Genomic DNA, 16,024 nt, shown 5'->3' with positions numbered 1-16,024 from the left:
ACTGAACACACACATTCTAATGAGCCATGCCCACCCTGCCACCAAAGCAGTAGTACACTGCACAGTGAGAATGCCTGAGAGCTGCTGGAATGGGCAAGAGGGCAAAGAGAGCCTGGATGGCTCCTGACCCCCTGCCTCCATCCATCAAACCCAGCACATGGCCCCATACCTCTCCCTGGAGGTGCCACCTGGGGCAGGAATCAGGAAGAAAGAGAGCTGTGTTACGCTCATCACAAGTACTCCCTAGAGTAGGCCCAGAAACCCATTTCCCAACCCCCAAGACAGTACCTCAGCTGGCAGCAGGAGAGAGGAGTTGTGTCCTGTGAGTCCAACATTACTTGGCCAAAACAAATTACATTGAGAAGTGGGGGGAGGGGAGAAAAAGAGGCCTTATACTTAATTTGATGGCGTCTCTTTGTAACATGGTAACTTAGGAACACTGCCTCCCATCAAACTACAAAATTTCAGGGAATGCTCTAAGCATCAAGAACCCTGTTTATTTGGTGAAAATCAGAAGGGAAAAATGGGGGGGGGGGCACACAGAACCCTTGGCATCTGGTCAGCAAACTCAACTGGTTGCAGAGCTGCAACTATATATCAAACCAGTTATAAATATTGACACAATGAATGATTTATCAGACAGAAAGAAAAGAAATAATCGGGGAGGGGATGCACAGAGCCCCAGCATTGGAGTAGCAAACAAGAAGCTGGGGGGGGGGGGGGAAGAACAGGTGGGGGGGGAGGAGAAATACAATGAGCTCAGAAGTAATGAAGTGTGCAACCCTCTAATGTATGTACTGTAATACATTATGTATTTAAACAAGAAATGCTCTAAGACTGCATACATTGCACTTTATAAACACATAAAAAGTTACAGAACCTGCAATATAATAAATCAGGATTGCAGAAGACCTTAAACAGAGCAGTTGAAAGAGCAATCACAAGACTGCCGGAGGACTAGTACAATAGCCATACTTCCTTTGTACGCCAGCACTGCAATAGGGATGAGCCTCGCGAAACCGAGGTACGGAGCCTAAGGGTATGTCTATACTGCATGCTTTTTTTGGCAGTATAGAGAATATGTACATGCATAGCCCCCCAGCACAGAATAGTTGTGTAGACCATGACACCTGGGCCATACAGCTTAGTTGAACAGGCCCAAAGGGTATGGGTATGTATGTGAGTTTTGCAAGGTCCTAGGGTGGCCAGGTGTCCTGTTTTCGACCAGAAAGACTGGTCGAAAGGGGGACTTGTTGGTGTCCAGTCAGATCTGTCAGATCTACTGACTGGACACCCAAAGTCCATTTACAGCAGGCGGGGGGAGACACCTAGTCATTACCCACGCCAGCCCCACTCAGCTGGAGCCGCCTCCTACCTGCATCGGGCAGCTGCAGCTCCCAGACCGGGCTCTGCAGGGGGAAGAGCAGCGAGCGATGGGGGTAGAGTGAAAAAGGAGCAAACGGGGGGTGGGAACTCAGAGGAAGGGGCGGGGCAAGGGAGGAGTGTGCAGTTTTTAATATATTACAAAATCGGCAACCCTATATGTAAGCCCCTTTGTTTTCAGTTTAAACCTATTTTTATTGAAAAATTCCCAGGTTTTTACAAAAAATATTATCCATTTTTTTCTGATTTTCACCCTACTTTTGTATCATTTAAATATATAAAAAACAACTTGTTTTATTAGGACAATACAATACGTTGCATGAGATATATGTATTACGATAATACATTAAGTTGGGTGTATATGCAAAGCGGTCTGTTGAAGTAAGGCTATATATTAGTCTAGAAGATACATGCAATAAAGAAACAGGCACGTATGCAAGCTCTGAAGTGCGTACGCATCTGAACATATTGATGAATCTCACAACCACCACATACACATTTCAAGCTGTTAGCAGATAACTGTTTAAAGATTTGACACATTAAATGGGAAGAAAATGAAAACCTGTATCAGAATACATTTCAGAACACAAGGAAGTATTCAAGTCTTAAAAAAACAAATAGGAGAGAAGTATGAAGTGAGCGTATGCGCTGCAAATGGTGTGGCCCAATTATTAAATGTAAATATTTATAGGTTAATAGTTCTAAGTCTACAACAGTAAACTGTTTATTCAAATGAAAAAAGTTTTATTTGGGGATTAGAGATGTATTGTTTTCTCAAACTCAGAGGTGGCATTGTGTTTTGAGTTCCGTTTTAGTTCTGCAGCCAACCACTTAAATGCTTTGAGTTCCGTTCATCAATCTACCGAATACTTATTTCTCCTGTCTTTCCAGCCACCAAAATAAACCCTGATATTTACCCAGAAAAATTAACAGGTTTTTGCACCGATTTTCACCTGTTGTGGTGGTGGTGGTGGTAATAAACACTGATAAATACCCAGGAAAAATTAAATAATAAAAACTGAAAACGAAGGGCCCTATCTACACAACTCTCTAGTAGCTAGGGTTCCCAACTTTGGCTGGACAAATTCCTGGAGATTTTATCACAGTACATAATCTTTAATTACAGATTAATCTTTAATTCCTGGAGACTCCAGGACAATCCTGGAGGGCGGGCAAACCTACTAGTAACCCAAACCATGCCTTCCCATCTACACTGCTTTTTAGCCGTGTAGTGTCCCTGCTGCCTCCTCATTGCCCGAGTCTTTCCTACAGCTGGAAAAGGCTCCAGCAGTAGGGAAAGACTCTGGCAGCTCCCCCCGCTGAAGCCTTTTTCCACTGCCTCACCTCTGCCAGAACCCTTCACTGACACGTGTAGCTACACACACACACAAAGTGTGGACACAGCCTGCGTTTCACTATGGCATATACATGTACATTACATGCCGCCACCAGAGGTCTGTAGCATAGGTGTAGCCTACGCCTTGCCCAAAGTCAAACCAAGTCTGTTGTAGAACAGGGAGTTGGATCCATGTCTCCAGACACACAGAGCTTTATTCTTCACTGTCTTTCACCTCGAGTAGTCATTTACACCATTATTTCATCTGCTAGTTTAGGCGACAGCTCCTACTGGATAGACATTCAGTTTCTGAACCAGACACTCCAAAAAAGCAAAACGCAGTCAACCTACCCTCCAATTAAAACTGGAATCTCCACTCATGACTAAAAACCAATTCAAGCAATTTCCGGAACAGTCTTTCACAGACATCCTACTTCATCTGTTTACAGTGCAGTTTAGTCCCCATTAAAAATGATGGCTCTGACAATAGCTTAGCAGCTCATTAGTACACTGTGCATTTGCCTTTTGATGGCTAGTCATCAGGAGTGTGAGGTCAGTTTGCCAGTGTAAATGTACAGCAACTGCCCTGATTTAACAAAACCTAAGAAAGAGCTGATTAGTAATGGACATTCAGCCAACATTTTATTGTTTCTAGAATATAGCCATTTGTTTAGAATGTTATGAGGCAATAAGTTTCCATGAGGAAAAAATACAGCAACGCATTAGAAGAATCACGTTGCTTCAGTGGATTTGTCCTCCCTTTCTGTGTGTTCGTATAAGGGGTCTCTAAATAATACTTTAACCATCTTAGGAATAGGCAGCACAAAGCACTACAGACATAGCCCCAATCCACTCCAAGAATCATGGCTGTCTAATGTTATTGGATTTCTGCAATTCTCCTACCCACTCCTCTCAAAACCTAGAGAAACAATTCCGCTCTAGGAGTAATCACATAGGAAGTGGGTGGTTGAAAGTGACACAAAAGGTTTGTGGAGGCTCTTTGTTCAGGCAGGCACTATATTTAAAACTGATGTAGAACATATTTCATTCGGTTTACAGAGACAAAAGGGGATTCATTCCCCACCCAAACGAGTCCACTTATTTCAAAGTGAAAGACAGTTGAAACGTCAGCCCCTTGGTTTCCCCACCCAAGCGCTTTCTAGTTCTGGTGCAAGACTGCAAATGTAACTTCTTGATCGGAAGCATCATTCACATCCTTCTCCCCCACCCACCCTCGCGCCCCAGCTAACACAAGTGGTACAGCATTCGTGGTAGCACAATAGTGGGAAATTTGTAAGGCAGGGGAAAAAAAATGTCTAGTATAGACCAAGCCAAAGACAGTTATGACACAACCTTAGTACAGCCCCTATTAGTTCACCTAGTAAAGGAGCAAATCTACATACTTAATGGTCAGGCTGGAGTCTCACCTGTGGCAACATGCAGGATGCACATACAGCAAGGGCATCTGTGGGGAGATTGCTACCTTATGGACTCTCATTATTACATTTTCCTTTCCTAGTAAAAATCAGGATTAAACATTCGTTGCAAGAGACATCTCAGTAAAATCGCTGCAGCAGTTTGATGAGGGCTCAGAGAAAAACAGAGCAGGCCTCATTGTTTGCATCTCTGCCAAAAGCTGGGCTTGCTATGTGCACTTCACAGTAGAACCAATCAGACAGTGGAGATTGCTTGGTTGTCCATTGCTCTCCACTTTTCCCGGCACTGGGACAATTCATTTGGACAGTACACATTCTAAGGTTTTTTTTGCAGCACTGAGGGTGAACTTACAAATGGTGGAAGAATGCTTTCCTAGAACAGAACTAGTAGCCAGGGACCCCACAGTTACATGCAAGTCTGCCATTCACCCAGCAACTGCCACCTCTGACTGCTGAATGTATGATGACACTACCTCATTTCTCTAGTTGTTTGAAGAGGGGGGATGGACTAGCTACCAAATGCCAGTTACAAGTGATCAATCCACTTGCAGCCTTACAGTTTGCCACACCCTATGCTTGGAGTCCAAAGTTACCCCAACAATAAATTTACATTTATGTTGCAACTTCCATCAAATTAAGGTTCTAATTCTGTTTCCATAGAAGTCGGTGACTAGAAGACTAGAGTTCAACGCCCTGCTCTGCCACAGACATGCTGAGAGACCTTGGGCAAGTTGCTTTGTTCTCTGTGCCTCAGTTTTCCCCATCCATATAATGGGATAGTAGTTCTTCTCTACCACAGAGAGGTGTTATGAGGATAAATATATACATTACAGATTGTGAGGTGCTCAAATGGTAAGGTACTTATACAACTCCCACTATCAAAGACTGATAAGAGGACCATGCTTTGGGAACACACTATCCAATAGCGGCACTGGGGAAAGGGGGGGGGTAGTAATTTTGATAGGCAAAAAGTGATTTATACCATCCGGAATTTAGCCAGAACACCACGATTATCACCACCTCTTCCCTTACCAAATTCATGACCACTGGTGGTCAAAGCTTGTTTTATATCTCACTTGAGGGAAAACACCCACCAGTGCCACACTGGGGCATGAGTTCTGCACTGATCAAGGAGGAGACACTCCACTCAGTGAATCATTAACCTTGCTTCCTGGGAGGTCTCCCATTCAGAGACTGAACTGGCATGACCCAGTTTAGCCTGCAGAATCTGACAGGGTCACACCAATGCCAATACCATCAATAAACTTAAAAAACAAACAAACAAAAAAAAACACAACAGCTTTTCCTGTTCATGGTAACAGGGTTGTCAATATTATTAGTGCCCTTTCCTCTGTGGGGATTTCAATTACGGATCAATGAAATCTGCATTACTCCAGTGGGAAATTAGCAATTGTATGAACTAACTACAGGACCCTTCCCTATGATGCCATTATCCCCTACCCCTTTTTCCTTTTGCATTGTATACATTTGCCCGGCATATAACAAGTGAACCAGTGAATGATCCCAGAGATTAAATGAGATTCTGAATGCATCCGATGAAGTGAGCTGTAGCTCACGAAAGCTTATGCTCAAATAAATTGGTTAGTCTCTAAGGTGCCACTAGTACTCCTTTTCTTTTTGCGGATACAGACTAACATGGCTGCTACTCTGAAAACTGTCAGATCGTTATCTACAAGTCAGATCTTCTTAATTCGTAAAAATGTAGGGTTAAGCCTTTTTTTTAATGCAAGCAAAGCATCTCAGCCCAAACTGAACAGGCGGATGAACTAGGCAAAGGGAAGACAACTGTCAAATGCAACACTCAGCTGCTTTGTCACTATTATTACAATAAAGTTTTATAAGTAGGTAGCAAGGGACTTAAATTAAACGTCACATATCATCTGGCACTAGAAACATGAAATGTAGTTTCCTATAGGGAAAAAGAGTCTGACAGCTCTGCTCTGCTCGTCAAAAATGGAATTTGCCTCATAATCAGGTGTTCAGGCAAATGAATCACCATTTGGCAGAGACCGTTTCTGAAAACTACTTGCTAAAACTTTAGATGAAGAGGCAATATTTTAGTTGTATTGAACTGTTTAAAGCCCACGCTTCTCTGTCAGTAACAATAAAACAGAAGAGGTGACGAAGAACTCTTCACGGCTTTAAAAAATAAAGTTGACATTTAAAAAAGGCCATTTAACCTTCTCCCCTTCCTGCTTCTCCTTCCCTACCAAACAAAAGGTACATCCTGCAACTATTTCCCTTTTAGACAAGTCTGGGGACTGTTGCTGCCTTTTTGTGCTGGCTCCAGAAAGGTTGTTAACCAGGCTGGCCAATGAGCTGCTGAGCATGTGTCGGGTCACAAAGCCATGAAGCTGTTGCTTGTATTTATGGCCAGCATTTTAGAAGAACTTTACAATTTTAGTCTGGGTCTTTTATTCATTCTTTGTTTGGATTTCTTTTATTATACAATCATACAATGGCCTCATCCAATTCTCTAGGCACCTTTGACAAACCCGTTAAATACACAAACAGAAAAGTTAACCTGCCTACATTGCTGTTATACAGCCAACATACATCGCTTCACAGACAAGAAGCAAAGGTGGGCCTGAAGGCTAACAAACAAGTTCCAAAGGCTCCACACCAAATCATTCTTCTCCAAGGAAACTGTCTGCTGGATGCAAGGGTTGTAGATCTCTCCAGACAACTAGACAGACTTATGTGCAGCGCTGGGGAAGAACGGGTGGTTATGATACATGTAGGTACTGATGATATTGGGAAAAGTAGGAGAGGAGTGCTGGAGTCCAAATTTAGGCGGCTATGTAAGAGATTAAAACCCAAGACCTCCATGGTAACATTCTCTGAAATGCTTCCAGTTCCACATATAGGGCCAGTTAGACAGGCAGAACTGCAGAGTCTCAAAACATAGATGAGACAATGGTGTAGAAAGGAGAGTTTTAGATTTATTAGGAACTGGGGAACCTTTTGGGAAAGGAGGAGCCTAGACAGGAAGGATGGGCTCCACCTAAACCACAAAACAGAACCAGAATGCTGGCATGTAAAATTTAAAAGGTCGTAGAGGTGTTTTTAAACTAAGGGCTGGGGGAAAGCCGACAGGTATGGAGTAGCACACAGTTCACACAGATGCATCCTATAGTGGAGGATCTATTATCAGGGATTTTCTATATCCTAGCAAAGAGGAGAGGATAGAAGTTGATAGAGTACAGGGAGGAACTGAAGAGAAACGGTCAAATGAAAAAGAGTCCCATTCAATGACATCATTTGGAGGGCAGACAACTAAAAAGTGCTTGTATACAAATGGTAAAAATTTAAATACTAAAATGGGTTAACTTGAGTGCCTGGTATTAAATGAGGATATTGATATAATAGGCATCACAGAAACTTTGTGGAACAATGATAATCAATGGGATATGGTAATACCAGAGTACAAAATATATAGGAATGACAGAGTAGGTCGTGCTGGTGGTGGAATGGCACTATATATGTGAAAGAAAGCACAGAGCCAAATATAGCAAAACTCTTAAATGAATCAAACTATACACAGAATCTCTATGGATAGAAATTCCATACTTGAATAACAAGAGTATAGCAATAGAAATATACTACTGACAACTGGACTAGGACTGTGATGGTGAAAGTGAAATGCTAAGGGAAATTAGAGAGGCTTTAAACATAGAAAACTCAATAATAATGGCTGATTTCAACTACCCTCATATTGACTGGGTACATGTCACCTCAGGGCAGGATGCAGATTTAACGTTTCTAGACACCATTAATGACTGTTTCTTGGAACAGCTGGTCCTGGAACCCACAAGGGGAGAGACAATTCTTGATTTAGTACTAAGTGGAACATAGTATCTAAGCCAAGAGGTGTATATAGCTGAACTGCTCAGTAATAGCGACCATAATATACTTAAATTTAGCATCCTTGTAAGGGGGAAAATGGCAAAGAAGCCCACCCTAGTAACATTTCACTTCAAAAAGTAGTACACAAAAATGAGGAAACTAGTTACAAAAAAATTAAAAGAAACAGTCACAGGCGTTAAAGGTCTGCAAGCTGCATGGAAACTTTTAAAAAACACTATTATAGAGCCTCAAATTAAATATATATTTATATATAGTAAGGTAACTAGAAAAATGCAGAAGCAAAAAAGCATCCTTTAAAAATTAAGAGTCAAATCCTATGGAGGAAAATAGAAAAAAGTATAAACTCTGGCAAGTCAAATGTAAAAGTATTATTAGGAAGGCCAAAAAAGAATTTGAAGAGCAACTAGCAAAAACCTAGTAGCAAAAACAATTTTAAGTACATCAAAAGCAGACAGCCGGTCAGTGGGGCCATGGATTCTCAAGCTGATAAAGGATCACTCAAGGAAGACAAGGCCATAGTGGACAAGATAAATAAATTCTTTGCATTTGATTTTCACTGTAGAGGATGTTAGGGAGATTCCCACACCTAGGCCAGTCTTTTTAGGTGACATATCTGAAGAACTGTCCCAGATTGAGGTGCCAATCAAGGAGATTTTGGAACAAACAGATATATTAAACTGTAATATGCCACCAAGACTAGATGGTATTCAAGAGTTCTGAAGCAACTCAAATATACAATTGCATAACTACTAACTATGGTATGTAACCTATCACTTAAATCAGCCTCTGTACCAGATGTTCGGAGGATAGCTTATGTGATGCCAATTTTTATAAAAGGCTCCAGAGGCAATCCTGGCAATTAGAGGCCAGTAAGCCTAACATCTGTACCAGGCAAATTGGTTGAAACTATAGCAAAGAATAGAATTATCAGACAAATAGATGAACACAATCTGTTTGGGACGAGTCAACATGGCTTTTGTAAAGGGAAATCATGCCACATCAATTCTTTGGGGTGAGGGGGTGTCAACAAACATGCGGACAAGGGTGATCCACTGGATATAGTGAAGTTGGACTTTCATAACATCCTTGACAAGGTCTTTAAGGCTCTTAAGTGGAGTTGCATCCAATGAAGTGAGCTGTAGCTCACGAAAGCTTATGCTCAAATAAATTTGTTAGTGTCTAAGGTGCCGCACACAAGTACTCCTTTTCTTTAAGTGGAGTAGGCAGTTATGCGATAAGAGGGAAGATCCTCTCCTGGATCAATAACTGTTTAAAAGGCAGGAAACTAAGAGTAGGAACAAATTGTCAGTTTTCAGAAAGGAGAGAGGTAAATAACGGGGTCCCCCAAGAATCTATACTGGGACAAGTGCTGTTCAACATAGTCAAAAATGATCTGGAAAAAAGGGTAAACAGTAAGGTGGCATAGTTTGCAAAGGATACAAAAATTAGTCAAGATATTTAAGCTCAAAGCAGACTGTGAAGAGTTACAAAGGGATCTCACAAAACTGCGTGACTGGGCAACACAACGGCAGATGAAATTCAATGTTGATAAATGCAAAGTAATGCACATTAGAAAACAATCCCAACTACACATATAAAATGATGGCATCTAAATTAGCAGTTACCATCAAGAGAGAGATCTTGGAGTCATTGTGGAGAGTTCTCTGAAAACATCCACTCGATGTGCAGCAGCAGTCAAAAAAGCGAACAATGTTAGTAACCATTAGGAAATGGGTTGATAAGAAGACAGTAATGCCACTATATAAATCTATGGTACACTCAAACCTTGAATACTGCGTGCAGTTCTGGTCGCTCCATCTCAAAAAAGGTACATTAGACCTGGAAAAGGCACAGAGATGGGCAACAAAATGATGAAGAGCATGGGACATTAAAAACATGGGAGAGATTAAAAACATGGGGACTGTTCAGCTTAGAAAAGAGATGACGAAGGGGGTGTGGGAGGGCATGACAGAGGTATATACAATCAGGACTGGGGTGGAGAAAGTGTTATTTACCTCTTCACATAACACAAGAGCCAAACAGAACAAAGTCACCCAATGACATTTATAGGCAGCATGTTTAAAACAAAACATAAGGAAGTACTAATTCACATAATGCACAGTCAACTTTGTTGCTTGGGGATGTTGTGAAGGCCAAAACTATAGCTGGGTTCAAAAAAGAATTAGATAAGTTCATGGAGGATGGGTCCATCAATAGCTATTAGACAAAATAGTCAGGGTGTCCCTAGGCATCTGGCTGCCTAAGGACACCCTGGATGACAGGGGATGGATCGTTTGATGGTTGCCCTGTTCTGTTCATTCCCTTTGAGCATCTGGTATTGGCTGCTGTCAGACGATGGGATACTGGGCTAGATGGACCATTTGTTTGACCCAATATGGCCATTCTTATGTTCTAAGGCAGGGGTCGGCAACCTATGGCATGCGTGCCAAAGATGACACACAAGCCAATTTTTAATGGCATGCTGCTGCCTGCTGGGTCCCAACCACTGGCCCCGCTCAGGCCGCTGCCGAACCCAGGCTGGGACCCCAGCAGGCAGCAGCGAGCCATTAAAAATCCTGCCTGCCCCAGCCCAGTCTTCTCCGCCCCCGCAGGGGCAGGGTGAAGAAGCTTGGTCCTGCCAGCTGCTGCTGCAGGGCAGGCAAGCTCCCCCCTCCCCCGCCTCTTCCCTGAGCATGCCGAGTTCCTGCCCCTCCTCCGCTCCCTCCCTGCTGCCCATCAGCTGATGGCCCTTGCGAGGGAGGGGGAGGAGTGGAGCCGAGGGAGGGGGAGGAGTGGAGCCGTAGCGCTCGCGCTGCTCCAGGGAGGAGGCGGAGAAGAGTGGGGGGGGGGGGAAGGGGCCGTGGAGTGGAATCAGGGCATATCCCCTCCAGCCCCCTGCCGTGAGCCGCTCTGGGCAAGGGGCTGGGAGCAACCCCAGGACCCTAGCCCACAGCCCCAGCCCTCTGCCCTGACCCCTGCACCTCCCACATTCCCCACTCTGACCCTGAGCTCCAAACGGGAGCTCCTACCCCTCTCCCTACATTCTCATCTGCACCCCTCGCACCAAATGGGAGCTGCCCAGGTAAGCACTCCACATCCAAACCTCCCGCCACAACACAGAGCCCCCTCCCTGATTCTAGCTCCTGGCCAGACCCTACACCCCAACCTCCAGCCTGCTCCTCCACCCCCAGCCCTGTGCTCAGTGCAGAGAGAGGAAGAGAATGGGCTAGAACCAGGGAGAAGGTAGGTACCCACTCTGTATAGCTGAGCCCGCTGCCAGTCTGGGGTCCTGGCCCTGCCCACACAGTCTGGGGTCCCGGCTGCCAGCTCCTCTCAACCCGCTGCTGGTCTGGGGTTCTGGCTGCCAGCCCCTTGCCAGCCAGGGTCCTGGCCGCAGGCCCCGCCCAGCCTGCTGCCGGCCTAAGTGAACGGAACCCCAGGCTGGCAGCGGGCTGAGCAGGCCGGCGGCATAAGATCAGTATTTTAAATTTAATTTTAAATGAAGCTTCTTAAACATTTTGAAAACCTTGTTTACTTTACATATGACAATAGTTTAGTTATATAATATATAGACTTATAAAGACAGATCTTCTAAAAAACATTAAAATGAATTACTGGCACGCAAAACCTTAAATTAAGGTGAATAAATGAAGACTCGGCACACCACTTCTGAAAGGTTGCCGACCCCTGTTCTAAGGTTTATCCCCTCAGAATAAGAGTCAGCGTCTCTGAAAGCCAACTGTAAAAGATGAAGTACATAGGGAAATGGAAAGGTGGCATAAAGATGGAGGCCATTCTTAAGGAGATATTCAAATAAGTGATCCTTAGAACTTTAGGTAAGCGTCCAAAATGGATCTCCAAACTTTTTAAGGTTCATCACTAGCCTAACCAGTCTCTCTCACCACTCCAGCCTCCTCTTCCTCCCACTCCCAAGACATCGAACCAATGCACAAAATAAATGGGTTTTTGCAAACGCCAATTTATAATCACCAAAAGAAAGCAGCCATACGCAGAAATTCCTAACATTATATGTTGTACCTATTTCATCCATGCACCTTAGGACCTTGAAGGAGTCACTGGCCCTTCTCAACTTTATAATTAAAGAAATAAAAGGCTATTTAAGAGAGGGGAGGAGGTTGCTGGAATCCATCCAAGTCCTAGCAGGGAAGGGAAGAGCTTCTAGATTTATATTAGATGAAATCATAAATCTTCATTCACCTTTTGCAGAGCTCTAAAGCTAAAAATAACTACAGTGCCTGCGGGACTTCAACATTTGGATTAATCAAGTCTTGTAGTGCTACAGGGAAAAAACGCTACAGGAACAAAACGCTGGATGATTTCTGGGCCAGAGCATTCAGGCAACGACGCAGTATCCAGAGAATGAACAGCCGTTTGTTTCTGGTTCAAGCAGATGTTCCAGGAGAATTACAGCAGGGGAAAAAAAAAAAAAAAATCTCAGGTCAGAAAATAGTCTATTATAGAAGGAAAAATAGATATTGGCCACAATGGACGGGGGCAGTCAGCCACCCCAGCTACTGTACCAAAGCCCAGTTAACGTGAGATTTGGGTGTTAGTAGAAAATTTTTTACATTACAGTCCATGATCTTGTACGGTATACTCAGTGTCCATTTGATCACAACTTTCCTCCAGCTCATTTTGGAATTCCAGTACTGAACACCCCTTAGTGTGAAGCAAGCAGAATACAATTACCATACACTATGCAAACCCTGGAAGTACTTACAAATAAGTAAATACATGATTTAGCAACTGCAGGGAAATATGGAAACAATCAGGAAACTTCAAGAGAATATAAGTGCACAGGATAAGAGATAAGGAAGATCTACCCAGTCACCTACAGTAGAACCTCAGAGTTACAAACATCTTGGGAATGGAGGTTGTTTGTAACTCTGAAATGTTCGTAATGCTGAACAAAATGTTATGGTTCTTTCAGAAGTTTACAACTGAACATTGACTTAATACAGCTTTGAAATCTTACTATGCAGAACAAAAATGCTGCTCTCCCTTTATATTTTTAGTAGTTTACATTTAACTCAGTACTGTGCTTTATTCCCCGCTGCCTCCCCTTTTTTTTTTTTGGGTCTCTGCTTCTGTCTGATTGTGTACTTCTGGTTCCAAATGAGGTGTGTGATTGACTGGCAAGTTTGTAACTCTAGTGTTGGTAACTGACTGGTTCTACTATACTCTATATATTACGGCTCCTTTGTTATGCTACTATTTTGTCCCATTGTGTTTTCAGTACATCAAGCAATGGGACTTGCTGCAACTTCCCTTAGGAGACTCCTCCATAATCTAATAGATCTTGCCGCTTGGAAGTTTTTCCTGATAGCTGGTCTAAGGGTATGTCTACACAGCTGACGTTAAAGCGCTGCTGTGGCATCCGTGGCTGTGTAGTCGCGGCTCCAGCACTGTAATAAAACCACCTCCAAGAGGAGAATAGCTCCCAGCACTTGTATAAACCACTTTAGTCTCAATTTTGCTGATGTAGTATGCCTTATACTTTCCACAATGTTGAGAAGTAGAAGCCCTCTTTCCTCTCTCCTGCTGAGTTGTTTGTCAATGATAATTCCCGTTTGTGGCTTCCCCTTCTGACCACCGCTCCCAGGCCTTCAAATGAAGCTTTGCAGATGCCACTTCCATTGCAGTGTTTTGGCTAGCAAGTGGGAGTCCATGTTAATAACACTGTATACCAGTAGGTAGTTCTTAGTCCACTCCCCGACTCTGCACTGGAATACATACACTTGAAAGGTTATACCTTCCCTTCTCTTTCCAGGAGGTCTGTTTTCGCAGGAAGATTGTCACCTTTACATCTTCTGACAAGATTCCTTGTCACGTGGAGCCTTAGCACATTCTCTTGGTTATCATCTCCACTTGGATGACAGAAGGAAGACTGTTGTCCTAGTTTCCCCAATAGATCATGTTTCTCTGGTGCCACCTTAGCAACAGTACAGCTTGTTGTGGACCTTTCACAGTTCGTTTAGCTACACTGATTTTAGAGTGGGTGTGGGCCTCTAAGGTAAGTGCTACTGCAAAGGAAATTAACAACACACTTGTCTGCAGTTGAGGGAAAACAATTAATGATTGTATGTTCAAAGTCATAAAATAGAAGGGGAAAACATATGACATATCAGAAGTCTGCTTTCTGTGTTTTGATTGACATGCTTAATTAGATCTCAATGTACGATTCAGATAGTCATTAACAATATACTGCACTTAGCTCAAGGAGAATGACAGGCGAAAGAGAGAGCGCGCGCATTCAAACAAACATTCATTTCAGTAACTTACTTTAGGGTCTGCACACTTGAACTTTAACCTTTCCACCATCTCCAGCATGGCCACCTTCAGGTCAACGGGTTCTCTATTCTACAAGGAAGGGAGGACAGAGGTCACTAAACAGTACTCGTTTTAACTCTACCAAGCACAACAAGGATTTTCACAGGACAATGGGAGGCAGCAATTTTTCAGCTAATTCTATCAGCCATGTTGCAGTGAGCCCATGAATACATTTCCCTTCTCTTCTAGGACTATTTTTGTTCAGGCAAAAGGCACAAGGGGAAGAAAAAAAAAAGCCACCAAGTGAGCTGGGAAAACTATTGGAATGAAAATTAAATGCAATTGCACAGGCCGACTCATTCATTGCTTCGTCTCGTGGCTCAGCTGCACCCATGTTCACTGAATTAGGGTCCAATCCTAGAAGATGCTCATTGCCTCTCAATAAGTATTAAAGCAAATAGCTCAGTAACTTGCAGGAGGAACTCAGCACTTTACAGGATAAGGCTCTTACTAAGGATCTGCAAGAATGGGTGGCCTGGGTCCATGTAACATTTATATTCTATTATGGGCACTGGCTGCCTGATAATTTAATCTTGCACTTTTTGTATATCCATTTATAAATCGGAGCAGAGAGAGAGATTAAAAAAGGAAAGAACTAATTAAGGAAGCAATCAAGAGTTCATACTTCAGGAGAGAGAAGTGAAGTGATAGGCACTTATGGAATCCCTGGAATATTAATTTCCTTTGCTTCAACTGTTCCTCTCAAATAAGTGTAATTTTACTTTTTGCAGAGAATGATCGCAGTGACAAATACAAGAGTTAAACAGCAATCTTAAGGCAGTTTTCTCCAAGACATGGGTCAGACCTATCTACAGCAGCTATCAGAATACTGACACCTCATGGAAAACATTCTATTATACCAGCACAGAAGGGATAAAAGAAAGCAAGTAAGCCTCATTGTCCATCTCTGCAGAGGCTACCCACAACTCCAGTGCAAGAAATGCTTGTAGTTGCACAGCAAGCCAGGGCTTTTTGTTGCCAGTTGCCATTTTGAATTTTTCCTCGTCTCCTCAGCGACCACCCTGTGTTGTCACCAGCACCACTGGTCAGAGAGGCCCTGGCACGAAATACAAATACATGACTGGGCTCAAAAGCCAAGAGAAAAAGAGAGAGACAGACAGACACACCACAACCTAGAGCCTCTGATACCTCCAGCTGACAGACACCACTGCTAGTCAGAAATACAGTGCCAACAATTCTTACTGCCTGCTTGCGGGGGCAGAAGCAGTACCCCCAAAGCACACAGGAAAAACAGCACAGGCAGTAACCAAGAGCCCCACAAGCAAGAGCCAACAAAGCAACTGAGTCCAACCATGATTGGGGGTGTGGTCCAACCCCCCCAAGGAAGAGCCATATTGTAGTTGGGCCACACTGGGTTTGTCTACACTGCAGCTGGGAGAGAGCCTTCCAGCCTGGGTAGATGGACTCAGAGGTGATGCGTGGGGGGGGGGGGACATGTGCCCCCCCACAGATTTATGCCAGCATTTGCCAGCCAGGCCTCCTCCTTGGGCAGCAGCTCCTGCAGCTGGCAAGCTGCAACCACAGGGAGAGGCACCAGCAAACAGCTGGGGGCTACAGGGAGGGGCCGTTGCTTTAGCTTCACGGGGAGAAGTAGCAGCAAACACCTGAA

The 16,024-nt window shown here is 43.6% G+C and overlaps 1 protein-coding gene across 3 annotated transcripts in view; it reads right to left on the bottom strand.

Moving 5' to 3' along the window:
* TRIM44 (tripartite motif containing 44) overlaps window positions 1–16,024 on the bottom strand; it is a 104,932-nt gene that overhangs the window by 77,890 nt on the left and 11,018 nt on the right. For all 3 annotated transcript variants that reach the window (XR_014712018.1, XM_084630763.1, XM_084630762.1), the window contains exon 2: window positions 14,347–14,424. Coding sequence is in view for 2 of the 3 variants with exons in the window: in XM_084630763.1 (XP_084486889.1) it covers window positions 14,347–14,424 (78 nt within the window). In the remaining variant the exon portion in view is untranslated. The remainder of the gene's footprint in view (window positions 1–14,346; window positions 14,425–16,024) is intronic.

Source organism: Lepidochelys olivacea, assembly GCF_965140295.1.
Source record: "Lepidochelys olivacea isolate rLepOli2 genome assembly, chromosome: 6".
Lineage (NCBI taxonomy): Eukaryota > Metazoa > Chordata > Testudines > Cheloniidae > Lepidochelys > Lepidochelys olivacea.
The sequence above is the reverse complement of the archived record's forward strand: the minus strand, read 5'-3'. Positions and strand labels throughout refer to the sequence as shown.